Source organism: Anopheles coustani, chromosome 3 (genome assembly GCF_943734705.1).
Source record: "Anopheles coustani chromosome 3, idAnoCousDA_361_x.2, whole genome shotgun sequence".
Classification (NCBI taxonomy): Eukaryota; Metazoa; Arthropoda; class Insecta; order Diptera; family Culicidae; genus Anopheles; species Anopheles coustani.
The window spans coordinates 18259018-18283991 of NC_071288.1; the positions used below are offsets into that span (position 1 = coordinate 18259018).

General features: G+C 44.0%; 8 protein-coding genes across 13 annotated transcripts; 5 read left to right on the forward strand and 3 right to left on the reverse strand.

The window, feature by feature from the left end:
- Positions 1–21: 21 nt before the first annotated feature.
- On the reverse strand, positions 22–926 carry LOC131260866 (small ribosomal subunit protein eS25). Its single transcript, XM_058262702.1, has 2 exons — positions 868–926; positions 22–537 (listed from the first exon to the last, which is right to left on the reverse strand). The coding sequence occupies exons 1-2, from the start codon at positions 868–870 to the stop codon at positions 181–183; spliced, it is 360 nt and encodes a 119-aa protein (XP_058118685.1). The 5' UTR covers positions 871–926; the 3' UTR covers positions 22–180.
- A 553-nt stretch (positions 927–1479) lies between these two features.
- Positions 1480–4109, forward strand: LOC131271963 (zinc transporter 7). Its single transcript, XM_058273560.1, has 3 exons — positions 1480–1646; positions 2067–2384; positions 2455–4109. Exons 2-3 carry the CDS (start codon positions 2204–2206, stop codon positions 3396–3398), a joined length of 1125 nt encoding a protein of 374 aa, XP_058129543.1. The 5' UTR covers positions 1480–1646; positions 2067–2203; the 3' UTR covers positions 3399–4109.
- Positions 4110–4490: 381 nt separating this feature from the next.
- Positions 4491–5188, forward strand: LOC131261002 (dynein light chain Tctex-type protein 2B-like). Of its 2 annotated transcripts, none has more exons than XM_058262876.1 (2): positions 4491–4736; positions 4787–5188. In XM_058262876.1, the coding sequence occupies exons 1-2, from the start codon at positions 4553–4555 to the stop codon at positions 5056–5058; spliced, it is 456 nt and encodes a 151-aa protein (XP_058118859.1). In that variant the 5' UTR covers positions 4491–4552; the 3' UTR covers positions 5059–5188. The 2 variants fall into 2 exon arrangements, with proteins under 2 accessions (XP_058118859.1, XP_058118860.1); XM_058262877.1 differs by having other exon boundaries at positions 4802–5188.
- LOC131261000 (sialic acid synthase) lies at positions 5062–6424 on the forward strand. The gene is made up of 2 exons (XM_058262873.1): positions 5062–5302; positions 5364–6424. The coding sequence occupies exons 1-2, from the start codon at positions 5201–5203 to the stop codon at positions 6378–6380; spliced, it is 1119 nt and encodes a 372-aa protein (XP_058118856.1). The 5' UTR covers positions 5062–5200; the 3' UTR covers positions 6381–6424.
- LOC131261001 (SUMO-activating enzyme subunit 1) lies at positions 6418–7741 on the reverse strand. Its single transcript, XM_058262874.1, has 2 exons — positions 7540–7741; positions 6418–7461 (listed from the first exon to the last, which is right to left on the reverse strand). The coding sequence occupies exons 1-2, from the start codon at positions 7629–7631 to the stop codon at positions 6549–6551; spliced, it is 1005 nt and encodes a 334-aa protein (XP_058118857.1). The 5' UTR covers positions 7632–7741; the 3' UTR covers positions 6418–6548.
- Positions 7742–8198: 457 nt separating this feature from the next.
- Positions 8199–10692, forward strand: LOC131272726 (GPI mannosyltransferase 3). Its single transcript, XM_058274560.1, has 3 exons — positions 8199–8576; positions 8683–9534; positions 9602–10692. Exons 1-3 carry the CDS (start codon positions 8452–8454, stop codon positions 10194–10196), a joined length of 1572 nt encoding a protein of 523 aa, XP_058130543.1. The 5' UTR covers positions 8199–8451; the 3' UTR covers positions 10197–10692.
- Positions 10693–10947: 255 nt separating this feature from the next.
- On the forward strand, positions 10948–12578 carry LOC131260446 (DNA repair protein RAD51 homolog 3-like). Its single transcript, XM_058262171.1, has 5 exons — positions 10948–11168; positions 11234–11340; positions 11409–11599; positions 11659–11790; positions 11866–12578. Exons 1-5 carry the CDS (start codon positions 11008–11010, stop codon positions 12130–12132), a joined length of 858 nt encoding a protein of 285 aa, XP_058118154.1. The 5' UTR covers positions 10948–11007; the 3' UTR covers positions 12133–12578.
- Positions 12197–22989, reverse strand: LOC131260444 (annexin B9). Of its 5 annotated transcripts, none has more exons than XM_058262167.1 (6): positions 22922–22989; positions 20449–20525; positions 16805–17287; positions 16485–16710; positions 16203–16384; positions 12197–12390 (listed from the first exon to the last, which is right to left on the reverse strand). In XM_058262167.1, the coding sequence occupies exons 2-6, from the start codon at positions 20476–20478 to the stop codon at positions 12337–12339; spliced, it is 975 nt and encodes a 324-aa protein (XP_058118150.1). In that variant the 5' UTR covers positions 20479–20525; positions 22922–22989; the 3' UTR covers positions 12197–12336. The 5 variants fall into 5 exon arrangements, with proteins under 5 accessions (XP_058118150.1, XP_058118153.1, XP_058118151.1 ...); XM_058262170.1 differs by having other exon boundaries at positions 12197–12842; XM_058262168.1 differs by lacking the exon at positions 12197–12390 and adding an exon at positions 13011–13356.
- Positions 22990–24974: the final 1985 nt, after the last annotated feature.

Below are 24974 nucleotides of genomic sequence, written 5' to 3' on the forward strand. Positions count from 1 at the left end.
CAAGAACAATCGCTTGAAGTGTACTTAGTAAATCATAAGTATATTTTTTTCCATTCCGAAGCTTCTTATGATTTCATGGATTCACTTCCGAGGGACAATTTCGGGTTACACCGGCACAATTGTGCACCTCGCTCGCTGCTTCACCACTCAGTATGCACAGAACAAAACAACGGAATCGTTTTACGCCACCGGATCGTCACCCTTGGTGGTGCGGGTGTAGATGACCTGGGCGTGATGCTGGACGACCTGCTTGATGAGCCCCTTAACGCACAGCTCACGCAGTCCTCGCTTGGCCAGCGAACCACGGATCTTCAGCCTTTCCGACACGACCGACGGGGTGATCAGCTTGTAGGCGGGAACCTCCTTGTACAGTTTTTCGTACGTGGCCTTATCGAACAGGACCTGGTTGTTGAGCTTGTCGCGAACCTTTCCTTTCGACCACTTCTTCTTCTTGGCCTTGCCTCCGGATCCTCCTTCCTTCTTCTTCTGGGTCTTTTGCGGCTGTTTCGCCGATCCCTTGGTATCCTTCTTCGGAGGCTAAAAGAAGAGCAGAATAGTAAACACACATCAGTAGGCTATTAGCACCAGTTGGTTGGCGAAGACATTGTTGTGCGGCGAGTCAATTCATTGCAATTCTGTGCGTGAGGAATATGCCTTTCATCGAGGTTGTATACACAAATACCACCCCGCATGAAGCTCGCGTCACAGAACCAGGCTGGCATTAATTCGCGTTCAAGTACGTTTCCACTGCTCATTCACTTTGAAGAAGCAGCCGGACGAAGGGTAGCTTCATTTTATCACAAGAAAAGACTCCCGGCACAACCAAAACATCGAATTTAGTCGAAATCTTTATTGATTCCAACTTACCATTTTGAAGTATGGACTCGAAAAGACCGTCCACTGTCGTCGCCAATTGATTGAAAGGAGGAAGCTCAGAAACGCAGTCAAGAACGCGCATGTACAACTGTCAAATTTCACACGTCAGTTTAATCGATGCGTTCCCCGATGGAATTCTGTAAATAATCTTAAAATACAACGTTTCATGCCGGTATGTTACTTAAAAAGTAGTAAATATTTTGCTTATGATTTTGCATATTTATTCAAATTTTATTTTGGTTATAATTTGCAGTTTGAGCTATTTTCATTTTTCTAAAACTTAACGAAATAAAAGTGTGCGTTTTTGGTGAAACGCAGACTCGGTTTTTTGACATTCACAATATAAAAATATCTGTTCCCGATAATATACAAATATCTGATCCCGGGACCATCTACATATTCCCTATGCATGATAATTCCCATTCTTATAGCATTAGAAGCTAAATTGTGCTACTAAAATTGGGATTGGAGTGAATAGCTCGTTGGAGGAATCGGATGAAACCGTTGAGTCAACTCCGGCCTGATTAGTCAGCTGTCAAATGCCACCGACAGCTGTCGTGTCAACAACTGTGATCAATCGGCGAATACATCTTCCCTGAAGTGGTGATCGAGTCGGGACGGACTGGAAAACACAGGCACGGTTGGACTGATCGACCTAGAAAGCCACTTTTAAACAACATGGTTCACAAACGATGCTAATCCTGGAAGTACAAAGCAACCGTGTACCGTACGGAATAAGAACAGGCAGCCAAACCGTTCGAAAACATAAGGTGAGCAATGTTCAGTCACCGTTCCCTGCCACCGTCTGTAGTCGGTGCTTCCGTCACTGATAAAAACCCACGGTACGCGCCAGCACTGCGGTGAAAAAAAGTTCCCCGTCATTAGTCCATTTTCTTACCGTCGCTGTACAGCGAGCGATGTTTACCAAAGGGAAGACACACGGAAACTCGGAAGCCGAACTTTGTTTGATAATTTGTGCCTACGTAAGCAAAACATAAGGAGGACGTTATTGTTTATCATTCCGTTCGGGTGTTAGTGACGACCGTTTTGGCCGTGGGCTCTTTGATGATGAACGGGAAAACAGTTGGAACCCGATGGACATTTTTAAAATTACTCGGCAATGATCATACCCGATTACAAGAAAGTTTTTCGCTAATGATTTCCGATGTATTCTTTCTTCTATCCAACAGAACCTTTACTTATCAATGCAGTGATTTGTGACCGATACGGAGTACCCACAATTCAGTGCACATTAAGGCCGTACAGTTTACCTCATCATATATCGCGTTGAATTACGAGCTTATCGGCGCGCCAAACAACCTTCAAAATGCTTCCGTTAACGCATACAGACTCACGTGGATTCGGGTATCGGATACGGGAAAAGTTCAATAGTCTCACCCGACTCATTCTCTCCGATCGCAACTCACGCAATTTGTTCTTCTTTTTGCTGCTTAATCTGAGTTTTGCCTTTGTCGAACTTATGTACGGAATATGGACGAACAGTTTAGGTAAGCATACGTTTGGAAAACGTGACGGTATGGAATTAGTCATAGATGTTCTTTTGTGAAAATTTTGTAGGACTGATCTCGGATTCATTCCACATGTTTTTCGACTGCACGGGGCTCCTGGCGGGACTGGCGGCTTCGGTCATCACGAAATGGCGAGCAAACGAGAAATACTCTTACGGATACGTGCGGGCGGAAGTGCTTGCCGGATTTGTGAACAGCTTGTTCCTGCTTTTCATCGCATTTTTCATCATGTCCGAAGCGGTCGAGCGAGCCATCGAACCACCTGAGGTGAAACACGAGCGTTTGTTTGTCGTATCGGTGCTCGGGCTGCTGGTGAATCTGGTCGGTATCTATGCATTCCAACACGGCGGCCACGGACACTCCCACGGAGGTGGCGGACACGGTCACTCCCACGGAGGTGGTGGTGCAAGCCACGGACATTCACACGGCGGTGGCGCTAGCAACAGTCACGATACGCACAATCTGCTATCGAATAACCATCATGGACATTCGCATGGTGGAAACGATCATCACGGCCACAGCCATGGTGGAGGTGAAATCGTGTCCCACAACTCGCAGATTATGCGTGGCGTGTTCCTGCACATTCTGGCTGACACACTCGGATCGGTCGGTGTAATTATTTCGGCCGTGCTGATGCAGCTCTTTGGCTGGATGCGAGCCGATCCGATCTGCAGTATGTTTATTGCGCTTACCATTGGTGTCAGCACGCTTTCGCTCATCAAGGAATCGGTGATGATTCTTATGCAGCGGCAGCCCGTGGGTCTTGATCGGTTATTGCCGTCCTGCTATCAGAAGGTAACCGGGCTGGCGGGTGTCTATAGCGTACAGGAGCCACACTTCTGGACGCTCTGTACCGACGTGTACGTCGGTGTTATTAAGCTGGAGGTTTCCAAGAACGTCGACCCGAAGTATGTGGTACAGCATACGCGCATGATCTTCGAAGCGATTGGCGTCCGGCAGATGAACATACAGCTGGACTACTCCGCAATGTGATAATTCCAAACCGGGGCAAAACTTGAGCCAGGGAACAGGAGCCGGAATTAGGGAATCCTAGGTCCTTTCCGGCTTCTCGGCATTTTTACAGGTTCTTTTCTTAAGCCCTCCCGCCGGCATTTATCACTTCCTCCTGATACTACCTCTTTCCCTGTCCTAGAATTATCGGTTGTATCCTTTCCATTTTTATCGATAAGCACCACCTAGTGGAAGAAGAAGTATTGCTTACAAACATTTCAAAGGTAGGAATTATGCTGCGTCTCGTAACACAGCAGACATTTCGTAAGGTATTGGGTTGGATCCCGAACGTCTCTGCTGATCGTCATTCAATCAACGACGTTGATTTCCTGTTTGCTGCGATATTCATCACCAAGCAAAACCAATGGCATTATATAGCTGTAGCGTGCTGTGGTTGTTCAACCAGATTATTCTTATTTCTTAATACAACAAAAAAGTCGCTACATGTTAGGCTACATGTTATGTGTGTCCGTTGAGGATGCTGGAGACGTAAAATATAATAAATAATTACAAAAGTGAAAAAAGGATGAACTATTGTGCAGCAATAGGTTCATTCACGAACACGTAGGCATGGATCGACCGTAAGAGGAACAAGTTGTAATGCATCGTAATGCAGTTCTGTTTATTTTACACTACTTACCTTCTGCGAAAGGTGTAAATTGGAAACAAAATATACAATTACGTTGAAATGGGTTGTTGTGTTATTAATCGGGGAAATTTACACTACAGCAAAAGAACGTTTCTGTATTTCATACTTATGAAAAGGATATTTGGTAGAATGGCTATGGATGTCTTTAAAACATTCGTTCGGCGAAATTAAATCTAGTATATCACAGAACATCAATCAGACAATTTTCTTTACGAAGGATCAAAACTTAGAATGTATTAATTGTAAAAGATTTTTTTAACTGGACTAGCATATTTTCTGTTTGAACAAAATTCTGTCATCCTCGTGACCGTTTGAAAGTAGAAAACTTTTCCGTCATTTTGAGGTAAACCCAAGCGCAGCCGTGCTCGGCAATGTTTATCGTTTTTGTTGTTTAGCAAACAAAGTAACCGCCACCTCAATGGTCGCTAGGATACGTGAGTTTTAGCGATTACAACAGTTCTGTGTGAGCAAAGATGCAATAACAGCAATGGTCAAGGAAGAAAATAAATTAGACTTCGTGAAAAGCCAATTGAAGATGCAGAGTGACGCGAGAGAAACCAGCATTCCACCGGCGCCGGCCGCGTACCAGATGCGCCCGGCGTTAAGTGAAACATTCAAATCGGAAAGGATACGTGAAATCATCCAGACAGTACTCACGGAAACGCTCACAGGTTTGTAGCCACCACCAGGTGGTCAAGCGAGCCCCTATGTTGTAAATAAGTGTTTTTCTTTCCAGGTCAAACCTACACCGCGGCCGACGCGTCACGCTGGACCAAATCGCTGGCGGACGAAATCAGCCTGAAGGTAAAAGATTTGGAAATGTACCGGTACAAGCATGTCGTGCAGGTGATGCTGGGCCAGCAGTTGGGCGCCGGTTGTAAATACGTGTCGCGATGCCGATGGGACACAGAGTGTGATAATTACGCGACTGCGGAATTTAAAAACTCCACCATCTTCTGTGTGGTGACAGTTTACGGACTCTACCTTTATTGATGGGATGCTGCGAGGGACCCGAAAGGGAGGGGCGATGACCTGTCAACAATTCCAGTTCCTCTCAGTTTGTGTGAAGATAGCAATTTAGTGTTTTTAATTTTTACCAAACGACTAGTCGACCTTTTTGTATCGTACGAACACAATGTATAGCCTCAACAGTGGAAAAGTATTCATCGTCGCGGAAATCGGCCAAAATCACCAGGGGTCGGTGGACGTCGCCCAAGAAATGATAAAGACAGCAAAGGTATTAATCAGCATTTAAAACATTGCTCTTTGATTGCTCTAATGATCTTATAATATTTCAGGATTGTGGTGCTGATTGCGTTAAATTTCAACGGTCGAATCTATCGGAAAAGTTTACTGCTGCTGCCCTTGCTCGGCCATACGCCGGCTCGAATTCCTGGGGCACAACATACGGGGAACATAAAGCTTTTCTGGAATTTTCACTTGACAAATATTGGCAACTGCAGCGTTACGCAGCTGATCTGGGAATTCTGTTCACCGCCTCGGCCATGGATATGGCGTCATTCTACGAACTAGAGACACTGCTGTGCGTTCCCTTCATCAAAATCGGTTCGGGGGATGCAGATAACTTACCACTGCTACGCTACGCCGCTGGCCGATCGATTCCAATCGTCGTCTCCACCGGCATGCAGGACTGGGAACACATTTGCTCGATGTACAACATCCTCCGGGAGCGAAAAAACGTTGCAATGCTCCACTGTGTTTCCGCCTATCCAACCTCACCGGAGGATTCGATGCTGCAACTGATTCCTTTATACCGAAAACATTTCCCGGAGCTCACAATTGGATACTCCGGTCATGAGCTAGGAGTGCAACTTTCCGTCGCCAGTGTAGCTTTGGGTGCCAAGATAGTTGAGCGACATTTTACACTCGACAAATCTTGGAAAGGCACCGACCATCGGGCTTCACTGGATCCTCCGGAATTTGCCCGCATGGTACGCTATATACGTGCGATCGAAGGGAATGCGGGCGCGAGCGAATCGATTGTGGAAAAATTGCGGGCCGTCCTGGATGTAGGTGATTTTGATGAGGCAAAACTGCAGCTAGCGCTAAAGAAAGTTGCGGTAAAGGATAGAGTATTGCTGGAGTCTGAAAAACCTTGTCACAGCAAGTTGGGAAAATCGCTTGTGTACAGCAGAAATCTTCCCGCTGGAAGCATTCTTGCCGAGGGAGATATTGGAGTAAAAGTTAGCGAGCCACAGGGTCTGTCTCCCCGGCAGATCGATACAATACTGGGGAAAAAGCTTAAAGAAGCCGTGTCTATGGATAATCCTGCTTTTGAAAACCATTTCGTTTAATGTAACTAACACAACACCATTACAAATACAAGACATTTTTTATTAAATCACGTTTATTTCGCTGATTATTGGCGTACAAATTCTCGGAGAATTCAAACACATCGAAAAACCTTATAATGGAATAAAATGTAGATTACAGTACTGAAGAGAGAATTACAACATGGAACATTAGTTCTCGCAACCAACCTCGACAACGGTTGCGGTGCACTGTTCAGGGTCAAACAGGACCAGATTCTTGTGAGGAACTTCCTTCTGGGAAACAACCTTGATAATTTCATGTGCCACTGCACCACCGACAATGGCGGTGACGGGAGCGATCTGTGCAAAAACGTTTCCGAACGCCGAATCTGGAACCATTCCTGGTGCCATAGCGTCACGCAGCTCGAGCAGTTTCTTCAAGTCTTCCTCACGCTTTCCGTAAGCAGGATCACGTTGCTCATCGTCACGGAACTTTTGCAGCACACGTACCAGCGGTAGAGCCACACGGTTCTGTTTCAAGGTGCGCGCGTTGGCCGGCGCACTCAAATCGTAATCCACCAGTGCTTGATACGCGGGATACTTGAACACGCGCTTGCACGGTATGCAAACCATCTCCGTTTTCTCTTTCTGTTGTTTGGTTGCCTTGGAAATGACCTTGTGCTTATATACGTCCTCCACGAACTCGTGCTCCTGTAGATCCTCAAAGAATGTTCCGTACATGCCCCAAACGTCGCAGGCGAAAAATTTCACATTTCCTTCGCGGCACACGTTGTCCACCCGAACGTACTCAGCGGTCGGTGCACCGATGATGCACACGATATCGAACTCTTTAAAGAATTCATCCGGCTTTGTTGCTAGCGCCTCTGTATCGACCTTCAGCTCGACCATTGGGTTCAGATTCTGGGCACGGGTGAGCGATGCCTCGGCCCGGTTACTTCCCAGTGCAGACTGTGGTGCCAAGAACTGCGAACAGAAGTCTTCTTCCGTTACCTTCCGGTCGTCCAGCAGAGTGACAGATTTAACACCAGCTAGTATGGTGTTTTTCGCAATCTCCGCACCCAAACCATTGAGTCCGGCAATCAGCACACGGGCCGCGCGGATGCTACCGACGGGGATAAAATATGTTTTTCAGTGGACGAGCGCTATTTAATGGAAGATTACAACTAAGCTAGTTGCTTACCGCTTCTGCGAATCCAAACCCCACAGGCGAATCTGCCGATCGTACAACTCGGCCTCCTGCTCCGTCAACTCTACGCCGTTTGATTCAACCATGGTTGTTTATTTCGTAATTACAACGACACAGTTTTACAGAAATATTACGAAAAGTCTGCTTTTCTCGTGGGCGGCAGAAACAAGTTAGTTTAGCGTCCGAAAATTCCGGTCGGCCGGTTTGACAGATACAAATGACTACCTTGAACTGAGCAAATTGCTCAGTAAAAAGTGAGCTACTCTTAACGAAGAAAATGGCTACGCAAACTGTTTTTTTAAAGTCCTATGAAAGCAAAAGAACAATCGAACAAACAACAACAATATCTTATTTATTTTAATAAAATTATGCGTGGCATGTGTTACTTTAACTGATTTCCAACGACTGTTTGAGAACGCAAAGCTGCGTTTGTCTCTTTCTTTCCGATCCATGCTAAAGTTACGTCATCAGACGCGAATGAAAACAAAACGTCACGCATGATGCAAGCGTCGATCGCTCCCGGAACGCAAGAGCAACAGAAGCACAGTTTATTTTCGTCGTTCTTGGGCAGCGACTGTGGAGTCCAATTTTCGTGTCCACCACGCCAGGGGAAGCGGCCTTTCGCTGGCGCATCGAAAAAGTGATCAAAGCACGTGGTGTACGTTCTCGTAAAGTGTCGAAACGATTTGTTTTGCAGCGAATAAGCCGGCAATTTGGCGGCGGAAAGTGAAGCCGAACGATTCCCACCAGCGCCGCGCAGTGTGTAGGATTGTGTGTACGCTTGTTTGCATAAGGAACGGCCGGCAGATAGTAAAACCACGCGCGTGCCTGTTCTCGATCGCTCTAGTGGAGGTCTTCAGTTGCGGTGCGGCAATTTGTAGATACTTCCCCGGGTATTCGTACAAAATGTTGGACCGTATGTTTTTGGTTTTCCTTGCGGTTCGTATCGCTTCAGTGTTTCTTGTGACGACATGGTTCGTTCCGGACGAATACTGGCAAAGTTTGGAGGTGGCCCATCGCCTAGCGTTCGGGTAAGCATTCTTTTTGTTTTTTTTTTATTTAAAGCCCGATGCCGCCATTTAACCTTTAAAGGAGAATATTTTTAAATTTCAATGAACCCATTTTTTGGCCTTTTAGATACGGACACTTGACATGGGAATGGACTGCCGGTTTGCGAAGTTACTTATACCCCGCGCTCATTGCCGGCCTGTATAAACTGCTCGCACTACTAAACGTTGACACGGTGGAACTGCTAACGGTCCTTCCGCGTGTCCTGCAAGCGTTGCTTAGCGCGTATGCTGACTATCGGTTCTACGTTTGGACGAAAAAAAGCAAATGGTCCGCATTCCTGCTAGCTTCCTCGTGGTGCTGGTTCTACGTCGGTTCGCGAACCTTAGCCAACACGATCGAAACGTCGCTGACGATGGTGGCGCTTAGCTACTTCCCCTGGACCTCGGAATGCACCCGCTTCCTGTGGATCGTAGGGTTATCATTTTTCATGCGCCCCACTTCGGTCATCCCTTGGGTTCCGCTGTGCCTGTATCACTTCAAAAAATCTACTCATCCGACGTGGGAAATTCTGCTCAAGCGATACTTTCTGATTGGGCTCCTCACGGGTGCACTCAGTGTCGGTGTTGACAGCTACTTCCACGGTTCGCTAGTGTTCTCAACGTACGAGTTTCTGAAGTACAATGTGCTCAAAGGTGTGGGAAGTTTCTACGGAGAGCATCCATGGTACTGGTATGTGTACGCCGGGCTTCCGACTGTGCTGGGAGTTTACTTGTTTCCGTTCCTTCTGGCATCCTACGAAACCGTACGCCATCGTAAGGTGTACAAGGAGCGTGCGGTACTCTTGTACTCAGTGCTCTTTACGGTGGTCGTGTATTCCTTGCTTTCTCACAAAGAGTTCCGTTTCCTGCTACCGGTACTACCAATGTGTTTGTACGTTGAAGCCGATTATCTGTCCCGTTGGAGTCGCAAAGCTTCGAGGTAAAGTAGTATATGACAAATATCTTATCTTTAAACTAAATAATATGTCTTCATCTGTCTTTTGTAGCAAAACAATTTGGCTGGCAGCTCTTTTCATCGTGGCCGTCAATGGTCTAATGGCTGGATACACCGGACTCGTGCACCAGCGTGGTACGCTCGATGTGATGCCTTACCTGGCATCGAACGCAAAGGAATACCGCGATGAGTTCAACAACCCGGCAAAAGTTCTTTTCCTCATGCCATGCCATTCGACGCCGTTCTACAGCCACGTGCACCATAACGTAACGATGCGTTTCCTGCGCTGCGAACCGAACCTGGACGAGAAGGAAAATTACGTCGACGAAGCAGCTCAGTTCTACGAAAATCCGATGGGTTGGGTGCGCAAGAATCTACCGGTCCACCCAGTCAGCGCCCTTCCATCGCACGTGGTTGCGTTCGATGTGCTCGAGCCGCAGATCAAAGACTTTCTTTCCATCTACCGTGAGAAGGTGTCCTTCTTCCACACCGATTATCCATCGGAGCGAGTCGGGCAGTTCGTGAAAGTATACGAACGATACGATCCGAATGCGACTCCTAGGACAACCACAACCACAACCACAACCACGACCCCCCTTCCAGTGGTAGATGACTACGAAAATGACAATGAAGAGTACAATGCTTAAATCGACGCGCGTCTTATCGACCATAAAAAGTGTTCATGAACTACTTTTTTCTTTATCATTAGCGCTTTTTTCTTGAAATTTAAGAGCGTTCTATTCGATGCAATATCCTTCCGTAAGAAAAAGTTTTAATACCGTATGTTTTCTTTCCTAATAGATTAAGTTATCTTACCTTCAAAGAAAGGTACACGATTTAGTTTTTTTTATATTTTTCGCATGACATTTAGCTGAAGTTGGAATTTTTAGAATTAAATTCTTATTTCTACTTTCTATTTAGCTGAGATTTCATCTTTTTGCAAAATTTATATTTTCCAAATTATTTGTGTGATTTCATTTCTCTTCGAGAAACTGGAAGGTTGCTGCTTGGTTTTCTATCACTGCCACGTTTTATGTGTGAACAAATCCTAAATTTAATCAGTCGTCTTCCTGCCGTTCACGAGGAAGGACTTTTAGCATAAGGAAACTTTGTGCAACCATAACAAGAGTAGTAAATAAAGTGTTTTATACTAAAATATGTTGTGCGTATGAGTTATACATAAAGTGTTGTATACTTAAATATACAAAATGTGTGGCCAAAAATGATATACGAAAGCAGAGGAAATTTGAAATTTGCGCACAGCAAAAATTGGCTAGACACACAGTACGCAGCTTGCTACACCATTGGCTGCGTTCGCAAAATACCAATTGACGTTTATTTTTGCGCGAAACACGATTTGCTCTGCTCGTCTGCAACAGTTAGTTTGCGATTGTTTTTCGTTGTGGTTCGGTTTTGTTTGCCAGTGCGCAGTGTGTTATTTGTTGTTGTGCTTAGTGAATGTTTGAAAAATCGGCTTTAGATTTGTGGAATCTAGAATGCGATCGCGTAGGAATAGCGACATTCTGCAAGGATCTCGATTACGCTCTCGGAAGCGGCATACCGCAGGGGATGATCACAGAGCTTTGCGGTCCTCCCGGTAGCGGAAAGACACAGCTGTGGTAAGTAGCGAATAGTCTGTTCCTGTGTACCAAGTACAAGTCTGCTAAATTTCGCTTTTCGGCAGCCTGCAACTTGCAGTGAATGTACAAATACCGCGTACGTTAGGTGGCGTCGAGGGTCGTGTTGCCTACTTGGATACGAACTACGGGTTTTCGCCTCAACGGGTCAAAGGTAATAGGCATTATGGCATTCTAAAGAAAAGTGTTTCCTATAACCAATTTTCCTGTTTTCTATTTCAGAAATATCCCATGGTTGTTATGAACACTTCAGCAAACTTATTCGATTACGAAAACAACACGAAGCGGATAGGTTGGACAGTTTCCTGCCAGACAGTATCCTAGGCAACATACTTTACACACATGTGACGACCTATACTCACGTGCTGGAAGCTATTGCTGTGATTCAAAACAAACTGCACAATGGGGATAAGGTTTGTTTGTATCATCTGTTCCTTTGGAAAATGTTCAAACTTAACTCTTGTAATTTCAGATACGTTTAGTTGTCATTGATTCGCTTTCCTTTCTGATACGCAATACCATCAATCGTACACTTGAGCGCGTGAGATGTCTGCATGAAATACTTACCCAGCTGCATAAACTTGCCCATCGGTTCGGATGTGCGGTAAGCGTTGGATCCTACATTGCCCCGGTGAGTGATGTTTACAATTTAGTTTCTTTCTCTATTTCGTCATGACAGGTTGTAATTACGAACGATGTGACCACACAATTGACTGCGGATACAGGCAGCTCTGACCGGACGACGGAGTCACTGATCGTGCCAGCGCTAGGTGGAAGCCACAGCCACAAAATTAATCAACGAATCGTACTGGGAAAGGACGATTGCGAATCCAGTCAGCAAGACACGTACGTAGCATTGATAGACAAATGTCACTTTACGCCTAAGATTTCAATTGCATTCCGCATAGAAACCGGCGGGATTCGGAGTGTTAAGCGCAAAAAGTAGGATTGGCAGGAGGTTAAGAGAAATGTAGCGGAAGGATACCACTTTTATTATTAGCAAACGACAGTACAAACTAGGATCAAACTTCGGGCGACGGGTAAAAGAGACAACGGTGGTGTCATGAATGCTACCCGTGAATGCTTGTGAAGGGAACTTACATTCGATAACAATTGGTGTCGGTGAACTGGGGATGCCAGTAGATCAGGCTCAATAGGCAGTGAGAGTGACCAGCACGTCACGATAGTCACCACTAAGATCATCCTGAAAGGAGGAAAAGTTTCCAGATTTAACCGCACAAGCAGACAAAGGCAGGACGGGAAGGTTTTTGGTTTAGTTCGTAGAGGCGTGTGGGGTAGGATTGATATTTTGTGCTGTTTTATTTTTAATCTTTGACAAGCTGAGAAAGCACGAGGATGAAACTTCATAAACTTTGCTTTATATACGGGGTAGTGTTTGTAAAATTCGATACTTTATGGGTTGATCTGCATGATGACTGATAACAATCAGCTTTAAATGTCAAATCTCCTTAGTTAACCATTAACTTATTCTTTACATTTTCTGAACAATTTTGGAACTGGCTCAGGAATGCTTTGTTAAAAAAATGGCTATAGCTGTGGAACCGTTTTCGCGGCACCACAGTGTTTAGCAACGGCAACAGTTTAGTATGTGGCAAGTTCAGCAAGCAAATTGCCTAGATCACTTCCAATGTCGTCCTGGAAGAAAATGATGGCAGAAGATCGCTTTCAATTAAAAATGTTGCATTTTTTAAATTTCGTTCTCAATCCAATCTGTCGATTAGTTGTGGAGCAAAAACGTTATTTTAGTAGCCCCATGCGTGACCATGTCCGTTAGTAATTCTATTGCGTCAAATATCAGATTGAATTTCCACACGATATTGCGATATAAGCTACACTTACACTTTTTCGTTGTCATTTATTTATTGTTTCGACAATCAATACATTCATGGTGCAAGCACATTAAAAAGAAATAACATTAAACTTGGTATATATGAAGACAGTATAACATTTTGTGGTATTTGCAAACATTCAATTTGCTCAACGGCACGTTTTCTCGGGGAACAAAACGAAAAATCCTATTCGAAAATTTTTGCCTGCACACGGGGATATAGCACACACTAAATGCATGGCTCGCTCTTCTGTCTCTGAACGTGGCTTAGAACGTGGCCAGCATGGCCAAGAGGTCACCCAGGTCACCTCCCACGTCCTCCTGCAAAGGTGAATTTGCATTGGGTTGGCGGAAAAGAGAATAAGAAAACAAACGGGAGAAAATATTATAAGGCACTGAAGTCACGTTGGCGGAAGCTTTATACTGTTTATCCTTCCATTTAATCAAATTGTGCACGTTGCATGGGAAGTGTGTATCATAATGTAACCGACAATTACAAATACCAAAATTAAAAACTTATATTATTGTAGTAATATTCCTCTAATGAAGCCAAAATTAGGGGACTGTTTTTTTTTTGGAATGTAATAATACCATTGTGAGGGATAATATGGTTCGCAAATTTAACGCCTTTCGGCGTATGTTTGAGTATATTAAAAAATACTGTATTCTGCATGTTGCGCAATACGGCCAACCTAAATAGACCCGCACAACCGTATGTTGCAATGAACGTGCATAGGATCGTTCGTTGGTTTTGGGTTGGCCTGGGGTTGGGGAGAATGCTTTGCATTTTTGTTTTAGTAAGCGGCCAAATGGTACAGCAAATTAGCGTTATCGCCTCCAAGATCCTCCTAGGGTGTTGATAGTACGAAAGGGCACACAGGTATGGATGGAAAAAGAAAAAAATGGGAGAGAATAAAAACACCAAATATAAATTACGGTACTATCTATCGCAACAGTGCGTATGGGTAACCGTATGTTAACATTGTGTATACTCTAGACGGGGTTGAGAAGGAGAAGTAATTTGGTGAACTTCCGCTGCGGAAAGTTAATGCAAGACGATTCCATGGGGTTAAACATATTAGTTAAGAAGCATTCAGCCGAACGAATGTTAACATTCCTATGCCAGTTAAACAGATCAAAGAAGTAGCAGTGCATTATAAGATTTTTTTTTTTTTTTCTAAAGAACACATACATAAAACTATTATCAGCACGTGGTTTCACAAAAAAGAAAAATTGTTGCAAAATGAAAACGACAATTGCTTACTTTCACACGGCACTCGAAAAAGGGAAAAAATCATAATTCTACTGAGAGTTTGCATGTTTTATTACGGCTTGTAAAATATAGGCTTGTGACACATCTATGAGAAGAGGCGAACAAAAAAAAACTTATCGCTACGATTACAACAGCTGGTGCTATTTATGCCCTGAGCTCGTCAGTTCCACTGCTACGAGTGTAAGAAATTTACGGCAAGCTAAATTATGTAAAGAGCATTGAATTTTGTCTGCATATTTCATGATAGGACCGGGTTTCTGTCGACCAAGTTCGCTGTTATGGATTTTAACGGTGGTTTAAAAGTGTATGATCTCCAGAACGGGTTTCCTAGAAAACCTTCCTTTTCGGTGGAGTAACATTTAATAAGAGATTATTTATGTTTATCCTAAGCATATATATGAGATAAGGCAACATTTGTTGTTATTTTGCAGTGTTTAAAATTACGATTGAGTTTTCTCCGCCATTTGAACTCTCTGAGGTTGGTAATAGTTGTGCATCATCGGTAGAATCGATGGTGTGAGAAGGAAAAAAGACCTTGTAAAAACTTGCTAGATCAACAAAACTAATTCTTTTTCCACATTCATTGACGACATTCATTTTCTTCTCGCTTGGGTCTTTCTGTTCTGCCTATACATATAGCTTTTCCTGGCGCTTATCGGTAGCCCGAAATTGCCAGCAGAGCACGTTTGTAATCGCCCGATGTGTCACCCTGGAAAAACAGCAGTAGTGATAAAAGATTTTGGTGGAAAAATACGTCTCGTGTATTGGTCGTTTTTTTTAAAGCAAAGGATTTGGATTGGAATTTGATATTGGTGCTCTGCGGAGGGAACTACAGCTAGTCCCTTTGGTGGAGGCTTATGGTTTATGGAGTGATAAGGGATGTGTTTTTTAAAAATGAAACACAGTTTTATTTGCGATTACTTGTTTGTACAGTCATACCCTATTTGGTATGGACTATCGCAAGCAGTAATTGTTTACAACGAAATGACACATGGAAACTAGTTTATCACGTTCCTTACCAAAAATAATAATATTAACGGACGAGTTTTTTACAAACGAAGAAGGACGTAAAAGAGTAGGAATAAAAAAGCAACCAATAATTTAGCTGTAGTAGTCCCATTACTCAGCCATTTCGAAAACAACCATTTCTTACACAGAAAAACAACTATGGAACAGTAAGAAATCTATGTTTAGCAAGAAAAATAGCGTCACCCATATAGTGACGTGGTGTGGAACGTGTTATACTAATTTTACGCCATGTTTTGCAAGTCCATCCGTTTACCTCAAACTCGAAAGGGAATGAAGAAATCTTCGCTCTAACATTTGGTGCACATTCAAATCTACAGACAACAAACATTTAAAAAAGATCAACTCAAAATTCTAGCTCTACAAAATGATACAACAAAGTATTGGCATTGATGTTTTCACCCGTTTTTCAAGCTTTCAATCATGTTGTACCAAGGTGAGGGTCTCGTTATTAAGACTTCGCTGCGTGTGAAGTTTACTTTTCTGATTGTTAAGTGATGGTCTTTTATCAACAGAATCACGCACCCTGGATAGCAGGCGCGGAATGGAGAATTTGTAAGCAAAGGTGTGTAAATTGGCCTACTGATGGCGTATCGTGGACCAGTTTCTCAGCGGTTGAGTTTTTAGTCTTGGGTAGTAACGCGAACAAGGAAGGGTGTGGGACGAGACAATGACGATGAGTGTTGTAATAAGCAACAGAGTGTAATGGATTATAGTGGCACGTTGAATCCAATGTGGTAGGGAGAAAGAGAGATTAGAGCTTACAAGTAATTCGTCCGGTGTGGGGTTGAAGTGTTACTTAGGATGTTTGTGTGTGTGTCAGTAGGAGATGTGGAAAATAGTAATAAAGGAGGTAGAAGGAACATACCTTAATCCACGACTCGAGAGACTTGCCGTACATCTCCTCGAAAGCTTCCTTGATGTCTCCGAGATCAATCTCCGATCGGCTTACGATGATGCGAATGAGCGTCTTGTCGTTGGTACCCAGTCCGGCCATCGAGTTGTGCAGACGTTTGGCGAAGTACTGAACCTTCGATCGGACGCAGCGAACTGTACGTGAGAAGGGGGAGATTTTTTTTCCCATTATTTTCTAATAATGCTACAGGCTAGCTCCAACGGGTTGATCCTTTCTGAATCCGTTCATTCTTACCGATGGCCTTGAAACCCTCCTCGATGGCGCCGCTAAATTCACGCTTGACAGCATCCTCGATCGAGCTGCCGGCGAGATTCTCGTAGATGTCGAAGATGGCGCGGAGCTGCTGGTACGAGCGGGTCACCAGAATCTGGTTGAACACCGACTCATCCGTGCCCCACTGGCCCTCTCCGGCTTCGTACAGTGCCTGGGCGTCGGTTGCGGCGGCACCCTCATCAACGCCCTAGAGAGAAAGGGAGGAGTAACGATCAGTTAGGGTAGGATTCTAAAAGTTGCATCCGTTCAAGTGTGCGCCACTTGCTTTATAATTCACTTACATTGTTCTCGTCACGGTTGCCCTGCACAAGAGATACGCAGAGACGCTTGAAGGCACCGCTAGTGTCACCCTTCAGGTCCGACTCGAGCGAAACGCCATACATCTGCTCGTAGAACTCGGCGATCGTGCGGATGCCGTAGTTCGACAGCGTGCACAGGATCTCGATGATCGCCTCCTCGTCGGTGCCTATGCCCGAGACGGCATCGTGCAGCTCCTTGGCGTAGAACTGCGGCAGTGGCGTCATCAGCGCCAGGATGACGTCCTCAAACTTGCCGCCCAGCTCCGACTTCAGGTCGCTGATCAGATCCTTACCGAACGAGGTCTTGAAGGCCTGCGCAATCTCCAGCCGCTGGACGATACCGCGGCGGGCCAGCACCTCGATGATGGCCTTCTCGTCCGTGCCGAAGCCCTTCATGGCGGTACGGAGCGTGGCCGCATCCTCGTTGGCATCGAACGGATCCGCCGGGTAGACGGTCGGTGTGCACTGAAACACAACAGCAGCAGAAAGACTTATTACTCATTATCCTGGCAATGTTTTCAAACTTGAACTAATTCTTGTTGCTTCCACAAACTCTTTATCTGTCCATTGGTCTTCCTTTCTACTGCCCCCACTCACCGGTACCACAATGTATCTTTCCTCTTCCTCATCCTCTTCGGACGACTCGGACATTCTGCCTATCGAGTCAAACTGATCGTACAGATACCCACCGGAACCCTTGTGCCGTGGACCCCGCAACAATCCGCGAGTCCTCTGCACGAGCTGGCAACATGAATTATTGAGTGTCTGTTTCTGTGTCCCACGAACGGTTTTAGTCATGTTGTTGAAAAGCGGCGCGAAGTAACGGGATCATCCCGCGAGCGAAAGGAGGGCAAGAAAATTCGAAATCCGTTACAGTATCGTCACATATGGATCACATGTTGACACCATATTGCGAGTTACCATGCTTGCGGTGAAGTTTGTGTGGAAAAATCCTACTCATTCACATGATTGATGGGGGGTATGGTATGGTACTAAGTACACCGTATTCCTTTCTTCTTAGAGGTAATTTGAAGAAAGCTGAACACTAGGCACGTAAATGAATTTCAATATTTCCGACCATTCAGTGGAAGCAAGAAAGCTGATTTTTCTGCGATGAGTTGAGAAAACGGACTGGTTCAATTTTGGCTCCGCTCGCTAGCAATATTTATGAATACTACGAATTTATACCGTCGAAAGCATTCATATCTAGCTATACAATACAATCTACCTTAATTATCTCTAATTGGACACGGTGTGGCTCTTCCCACGTGTATAGCGACCGGAAGGATCGAGTAGATGGTCTGGGGGGACTGGAGGCCCCAAGTGTTATCGGTATTGATTTTTTTTTTTTATATTCCACCCGCTATTTTCTACGATTGCTTGACCCACGCCAAAAGGACGAGTAAAAGCCAATCCCTTGCCGCTTTTTCCGCGTAGGTTGAGTGACCTCGAATAATCGATATATAAACCCACTAATAGCGCGGCCGTTGTTTCCGTTTCCATTTGGTCGGCTTGACACTCGCGCTGTGCCGTAGTGAAAAATAGTGGAACGTTCTAGCTGTGGAGCGATTTTGTTTGCACATACATAGTAGTATAGTGGCCCCCCTCCGTCGATTCCGTGACACGGCAGTGTAGTACGCGATTGACCCACTACACTTTCGTGCCGTAAATTATACCGGACAGGGGAGGGAACTGGGAGGGTATTTTGAATCAAGTTGAGATCGTTCCATCTCATTGCATGGCCTCGCGTCAATATCATTTGCTACGATAGTTCAATGTCAAAGGCGTTCACGGATCGAGTTTGTGATGGTTTGAAGGTGGATTTATTTTGTTATTTAATAAATTATTCAACATTGATTGACCGCGCAGTAAACCTTCACACGAACTTGATGGATGTATTAGATCTAGTAAAAGTTGTATACAGAAGCATGCCTTAGTAGTAAATATTGAGTAATCACGCTCCGCGGGTAGTACTTATAACTAATCTCATTGCTTTGAACAGACCGTTTGTTAGTCACAATACGATGTTGTTTACACTTCGTTAAGCAACTAACCTTAATTAAATACAACAAATAGATTAGTAAAGATGTTTGAAAACTCTATAGCAAGGAACGTGCTGTACTTCACTGGTCATTAGTATCAATAAACATAACGTTTGCATTCCACCATCCCTTGACCTACTAAAATCAGCACGTTTGTGTCGATGTATATTTTTCATCTCCACGAAATACGCATAGTTCAAACTCCCATAAGACATGGCGCCGTCTTGGCTAGACCACACTCATCCTTTCCATTATATCTTTGCAGAGAGAACGGAGAGAGAACGTAGGGACAGATTTGCTGTTTCCGGCCTTTCATGGTTGTTTGGCCCTTCCACTATTTCTTTTTTGTTAGCATAGTGCTGTTCGGCTTCAATTTCCGTGTCGAATCACAGGAAGGCATTAAGACTCGATGCGAACAGAGGCATCATTGCATCGTCATTTTTGGCCGATGTGTTTGTCATCGTCGGTTTGTGTGGATTCACACAGGCGCGGTTATAGTGCTGCAGTGGATGGTTCGGAGGTCAACGTAATACGATGATGTCATACTCCAGGCGATGCCAAGGCAAAGCATACTCTCTGGCCGAAAAAGAGCAGGAGTATATAGGTAGCTCACGGTTGGGGTATGGCCAATCGTAAACCACCTACACCACAAAGAAAAATGTCTAGAGATAATAGAATATCTGCATTGCAAAAAATTTAATTTATGACAACAAAAAAAGTTTCAGGAACTTTAATCGTGTATTTCAAGCGGAAGAAAATTATCAAACACTAGTCTACAACATGGCAATCAATCTTAAAATGGTCTGGTCTGAATGGGTCAAAGTTATTACATCACTATTCTTATCAGGAAACTGATTTACTTTATTTTTAAAAACATTGATAAGCAGTGGTAACTTTCAGTTAGCGATAACGGCCCTACCTTGTGTCGTTATTGCTTTCACCGACAGATGGTTTGCATCGAAGACAATCCATTGTTTATGTAGACTGATAAGCAGAATGTGTCCACAACTATTGAACCGTTTAGCAATCTATCTATCTGCTTATAAACATAGTGAGGATGGTCATGGTTTTTCTAGGTTACTGATTAATCTGAATGGAAAACATTGTTTAAGACCTCTGATGATATGATCTTTGACTGTGATATGCTCTCGGCGCGTCTACTAGCGATCTGTTACATTTCAATCTAAACGTTCTCACCCGCTATATGAACTTCGTCATATGTTTAAGCATTCAGTTGTGCAAGTGTGGAGTGGAACGTGGTACTTGTCTACCCCTTCCATGCTCATCTGGATTAGTAGTGCACATTGGCAAAGCACTACAATCGAGTACATTACGTGTTCTAAGTCGGACAAACATCCAGTTTTACTTTGTGCTAGTATTGTATGACTGCAGGGCGATGTAGTTTGGTTTCGGTTGGAACTACAGGCGAACTAACGGGCCGTTTACGAATGCATCACTGTATGCATTTCTGAATGCGATGACGAATACGTTCGTCATTAACGATTCGACTACAAATTGTCATGATTCGTTCCTCATGGCATGCGAGGGCCACTACGGTCTTAACAGTTTTAATTGCATACTCACTTGGAATGGATAATACTGCGATGAGCTCATTTTCCACTAGATTTTTTGGCCGTCTGGTAATTTGAAACGATCAACTTCTACAATGGAAAAACGAAGGAAAAACAATCAGTTATGTACATTGTGGTGTTGTAGTGCATTTGGAATAAGGGGGTTTTTAATTTTAATTTATTTAAGGTTGTCTCCCACGTAATGCAGGGAGTGCAGTGGTTCCCCTCCAAAGACGCAGGTAGGAGCCACCCCTGCATGTTTTCGAAGGGCTTTTAGATTTTCTTTTTTCATTCACTGCGTCTATTTCACTTCCCTCCTTTTTCGACTGTGCTCCCGCGAGCTGTCAAAGGGAAAGAGTTTCTCTTTTCGGCTTTCCGGCCCAAACGCCGTTCGGCGGTCCGTTACTTTGCGACACCGCGATGTGAATGGGGCCATTCGCGTTTGTGCGAGCATTGCAAGTGAAGTGGTGGCGGCATCCATCCACCGCAGATGCTTAAAACATACACTGTTTGCCGGTTGACGCCGGACTCACACGGTTCGAAACGCAGTACGTGGCAGTGTGTAAGAATGGTATGTTCAACCGTGACACGTTTGATGATCACTCACGCGGAGTCGAGGATCGGCTTTGTGTTGACTCCCACGACACTATATGGATCTTAGATGAAGGGCTTGGAAGAAACATTCCTATGGCATTGCAATACAAATTTCATATGCTAAGCTGTAATCAAACACGTACACCTTTTATCAAAGGAATGGTAACTTGTCCCACCCATCAATCGAATGACTAAATTATAGAAAATACAAAGTTGTTAAAGAAGCATTACTATTGCCACAATAGCAATTGTTAAGGAGTGGTAACAAGGGAATGGTATGTGCCTAGGGAAATCCATCCAACGGACTATCATTAGCGTTGTGGACACATCAGGCTAATGGAGTTCACTTCACCTCAGGTTCAACTCTATGAGGTTGGGGTTGGAGGAAGATTGTCTTATCACATATGAAAGTAATAATTTATCCACTTAATTTCGTTATCTTTCGTTAGATTAAGATAACGGCTATAGTCTTCTTTCTAGGCGGAATTTCCATGTTCTAACTAACAAATCGGGTTTGGCTAGTGTGTTTCATCCATGGTATGTTTTGAAAACTAACATTTAAAAATAATTTGCTTTTACATGAATCATCTTGGGGTTTGTTCTACCCATTCTACTGTGTATCCAATATCCAAGGGCAAAATGATGTCATTCCTAACATTTATTCTACCGTGAACGTATTCGTGATGTGCTAATTGAACATGTTTTACACCTATACTAGCGATCGCGGATCGTGCCGTTTAAAATCATCTTACACCGGGGCCATTTGCTCTTGCACAACACAGCAATGTAACTGGAGAGGAAAAACAACCAGCATTTTCTAATAATAAACAGAGTAAAAGCATCTGTTTTCCGCTGGAGTCGCGGTAATTTTTTATATTCTGCCGCTCAAGTGATGTAACCCTATTGCTTGAACGTTGTTTTTAACAACCCTAGCTAGAAACATGATCAGTTGGGTTTTTAAAAACTTCATTAGATCTTCATCTCACGTGACACATACTCACGGTGTGTGTCACGTTGGTTTACCGGCTTTGCATTTCGCTCCGCTTTTCGGGACTAGCCATGTCAGGGGGACAAGTTTAGAAAGTTACCGAACACTTTGCCACAAAGTGCTTGCACCCCTGCTTGCATCGTTCGTGTTCAATTGGTGAGAGTAAAGAAGAAATCATCGTTAAATTTAGCCAATAGCTGTAAAATTTCTTCGAAGATTCATCTGCCGCAACGAACCAGGCAGTGAACGACTACCTAAGATGAACCGAACCGAACATCGTCAACGCGAACCGCGAACACCAGAGATACCGCTTCACTCACGGTGGTGTTTGTACCAACAAGATCTCCTCATCTTGCTATTTTATTGTCGTTTAAATTTTTCGCTTCCCATCCCGGTTGGATGCTTCGACTACAGGCTTTTTGGTTGCGTTCGTTAGCAGAATTTGTCTCGACTCTTCTTCGAGCGTTCTTCGCTTTCTGATCTCATCGCGTTCGCTGCTATCGCAGCGGTTTCCGTCCAAAGAAGATTGAAATGCGAATAATACAACAAAAAAAAAAAAAAAAAAAATGGCAAACTCATTGCATCTTCTTTGGAAGTTGTGGTGTTGCCCATTCCGGTTGGACGTAGCACTTAAGCGTTAACTTATGGTCAAACAGGTGACCCTTACGGCAAACGAAATCAACCCACGGTATCTGTTTTGGCAAAGCAACTTTTTTGTTGGATTTTGCATTACCGCCTTTGCGTACACTAACGTAAAGTCGTGTGTCGAAGACTGGCGAAGAATATCGACACGATTTGGACCACTTTATACAACAATCACTGTATCAATGTAAGCCAAGCTACCACCGAATTGATGCAACTAACATGTATGTTGACTAAAGTAAAGTAAAATGTATTCACTCACAGCTCAAGCTCTGGGAAACACTAACCGCACGCAACGACGTACTCTGTGCAACTGAATTCGAAACTTGCTCGGACGTCGGTTAAAGGAGCTCTCCGTTCATCTTGATGTGTGAATCGCGATTTGGCGTGGGGGGCTCTCATTCACTATAGAACAAGGGAAAGGGCTTGTTTTGTGAGAATAAAATTACCTACAAAATCAACCCTTATTCCACCCTCGTGGTTAGTGATATTGTTCCTACGTGATTTTTCATATTGTTTAAAATTAAATGTGTTTAAAAACCCGTGGAGAAACTTTGAGATTTATAAGAGTACGTTTACTTATTCATGAGATGGAAATAGTTTAAAGGGAATATAATTTAAAGACCATTTAAATGTATTTGCCATGTGATACGAACGTAATTTTTCTTTTTACCAATTATCCTGCTGTTTTCCTCCCATTGTGAATGCTCTGTTCACAAACACATGGCATGAACGTTGAGCTCCAATTAAGCTCTACTTTTCTTGGCGCATGGAATGTACCATTTCGATGCACGGCTTGTTGTTTACCATGGGCGCGTTTTTGAAGCCGGCTTTATCGAAGGCCGATAAAATGATGCTCCTAATCTGCCAAGCCCGTTTTGGGCTGTGCATTTGGTCAGTACTTCGAGCATCTTGATACTTTAATGCTGCTTAATATTTTGGTCGTTTCATAATGAAACACGTTTGCCGAAAACAGAATCTATTTGCAAATATTTGCAATGTCGATAAATGTGGTTCGCACAAATACTCTCTCGTATTGTACCGCACAAACATGGTGACGGCCTTCGCACTGACTCATAGTACGATCAGTAGAATTGTGATCTTATTCATCTGGTGACGAATGATCAGGTAGCTATCGTGTATTGTTTAGTCAGCTTGCCAACATTATCGTTGTGACGTCAGTTGTTGTTGTAGGATCAAACGATGGATGATTGTAAGTTATTTCTCTGTGTAGCCAATTTGGCTTTAGATGATCAGTCTTTCACAAATTTAAATGGCAAAATGTTAATAATGGGGTATTTGTGTGGTATGTATCTGACGTTTGTAAAATAGGTTTAAATTTACTTTGATACACATATAACATACGAAACTTTCCTCGTAAAAGGTTCATATTAGGAACATAAATAACAAACCTAATGACCGTTTTAATTAACGGTTTTTTGTGCCTGTTCGCGATGCGCTGTGCACCAACATTTAATGGTTTTTGGGAGCTTGAACTTGACCTACGCGATATAAAAAGTACTACGAATGTAAGCTCGGTACGTTGATCTGTGGTTTCGAAATAGCAAAATAGAACAGACTTTAACTGGTTCGGTGGAAGGGAGTCTCGAAACGTCGATACTGCAGCGATTGCATGTGAGTGCAGGTTGAGGATACGTGGTCGTTTCTTCATCCTGAGCATTATAAATATGCACAGCCCGCACCTTGGCAGTAGTGATGACGACAAGTATGCATTATATACGCAGCTCGAGAGAGAGCTGTCCACAACATGATATAAAGATCATCATCGGAGACCTTAATGCTCAGGTCGAGCGAGAGGAGGCCTATAAACCAACCAACCAAGATTGGAAGCTTTAGTGCCCACCAGCTAAATCCTTCGCCGAATGCTGCAGCGTGAAATCCTTCAGATCGTGGAACACTACAAACGGCAGCTGAAACAGAACAAAGCAGCTGGCAGCGATGGACTGGTGGCAGAACTATTCAAGAAGGGGTCGGTTGAGCTTCCCGTCGGTATGCACCAGCTTATTGTGGAAATTTTGGATCAGGAAAGGATAGCAGAGGGCTGGAAACTAGTTGTTATCCACCCAGTGTACAAAAAAGGTGACAGAATGCCAACTTTAGAGCTATCACAGTCCTACATGCTGCCTATAAAATCCTATCCATGAAAACTCTTCTGCAGACTCGCGCCCCTTGCTACAGATTTCGTCGGAAGCTACCAAGCAGGGTTTGTTGGAGGTAAATCCACCACACACCTGGCTGACAGAGTGGCGTGACAGAGCCAGGCTGGGGAGTATTATATCTGTGGACGATGACGA

Excerpts from the sequence above, each read along its gene's own strand:
- LOC131260446 (XM_058262171.1), top strand. The coding sequence starts at position 11,008 with ATGTTTGAAAAATCGGCTTTAGATTTGTGGAATCTAGAATGCGATCGC. Across the intron at positions 11,169-11,233 it reads AGCGGAAAGACACAGCTGTG|CCTGCAACTTGCAGTGAATG; the intron begins GTAAGTAGCGAA and ends GCTTTTCGGCAG. Across the intron at positions 11,791-11,865 it reads CCCATCGGTTCGGATGTGCG|GTTGTAATTACGAACGATGT; the intron begins GTAAGCGTTGGA and ends TCGTCATGACAG.
- LOC131260444 (XM_058262166.1), bottom strand. The coding sequence starts at position 20,478 with ATGAGCTCATCGCAGTATTATCCATTCCAA. Across the intron at positions 17,288-20,448 it reads CGCAGTATTATCCATTCCAA|TGCACACCGACCGTCTACCC; the intron begins GTGAGTATGCAA and ends GTTGTGTTTCAG. Across the intron at positions 16,711-16,804 it reads GCAACCGTGACGAGAACAAT|GGCGTTGATGAGGGTGCCGC; the intron begins GTAAGTGAATTA and ends CTTTCTCTCTAG.
- LOC131272726 (XM_058274560.1), top strand. The coding sequence starts at position 8,452 with ATGTTGGACCGTATGTTTTTGGTTTTCCTTGCGGTTCGTATCGCTTCA. Across the intron at positions 8,577-8,682 it reads GCCCATCGCCTAGCGTTCGG|ATACGGACACTTGACATGGG; the intron begins GTAAGCATTCTT and ends TTGGCCTTTTAG. Across the intron at positions 9,535-9,601 it reads TGGAGTCGCAAAGCTTCGAG|CAAAACAATTTGGCTGGCAG; the intron begins GTAAAGTAGTAT and ends TGTCTTTTGTAG.
- LOC131261000 (XM_058262873.1), top strand. The coding sequence starts at position 5,201 with ATGTATAGCCTCAACAGTGGAAAAGTATTCATCGTCGCGGAAATCGGC. Across the intron at positions 5,303-5,363 it reads AAATGATAAAGACAGCAAAG|GATTGTGGTGCTGATTGCGT; the intron begins GTATTAATCAGC and ends ATAATATTTCAG.
- LOC131271963 (XM_058273560.1), top strand. The coding sequence starts at position 2,204 with ATGCTTCCGTTAACGCATACAGACTCACGTGGATTCGGGTATCGGATA. Across the intron at positions 2,385-2,454 it reads AATATGGACGAACAGTTTAG|GACTGATCTCGGATTCATTC; the intron begins GTAAGCATACGT and ends AAAATTTTGTAG.
- LOC131261001 (XM_058262874.1), bottom strand. The coding sequence starts at position 7,631 with ATGGTTGAATCAAACGGCGTAGAGTTGACGGAGCAGGAGGCCGAGTTG. Across the intron at positions 7,462-7,539 it reads GGTTTGGATTCGCAGAAGCG|CATCCGCGCGGCCCGTGTGC; the intron begins GTAAGCAACTAG and ends CCCCGTCGGTAG.
- LOC131261002 (XM_058262876.1), top strand. The coding sequence starts at position 4,553 with ATGGTCAAGGAAGAAAATAAATTAGACTTCGTGAAAAGCCAATTGAAG. Across the intron at positions 4,737-4,786 it reads ACTCACGGAAACGCTCACAG|TGTTTTTCTTTCCAGGTCAA; the intron begins GTTTGTAGCCAC and ends GTTGTAAATAAG.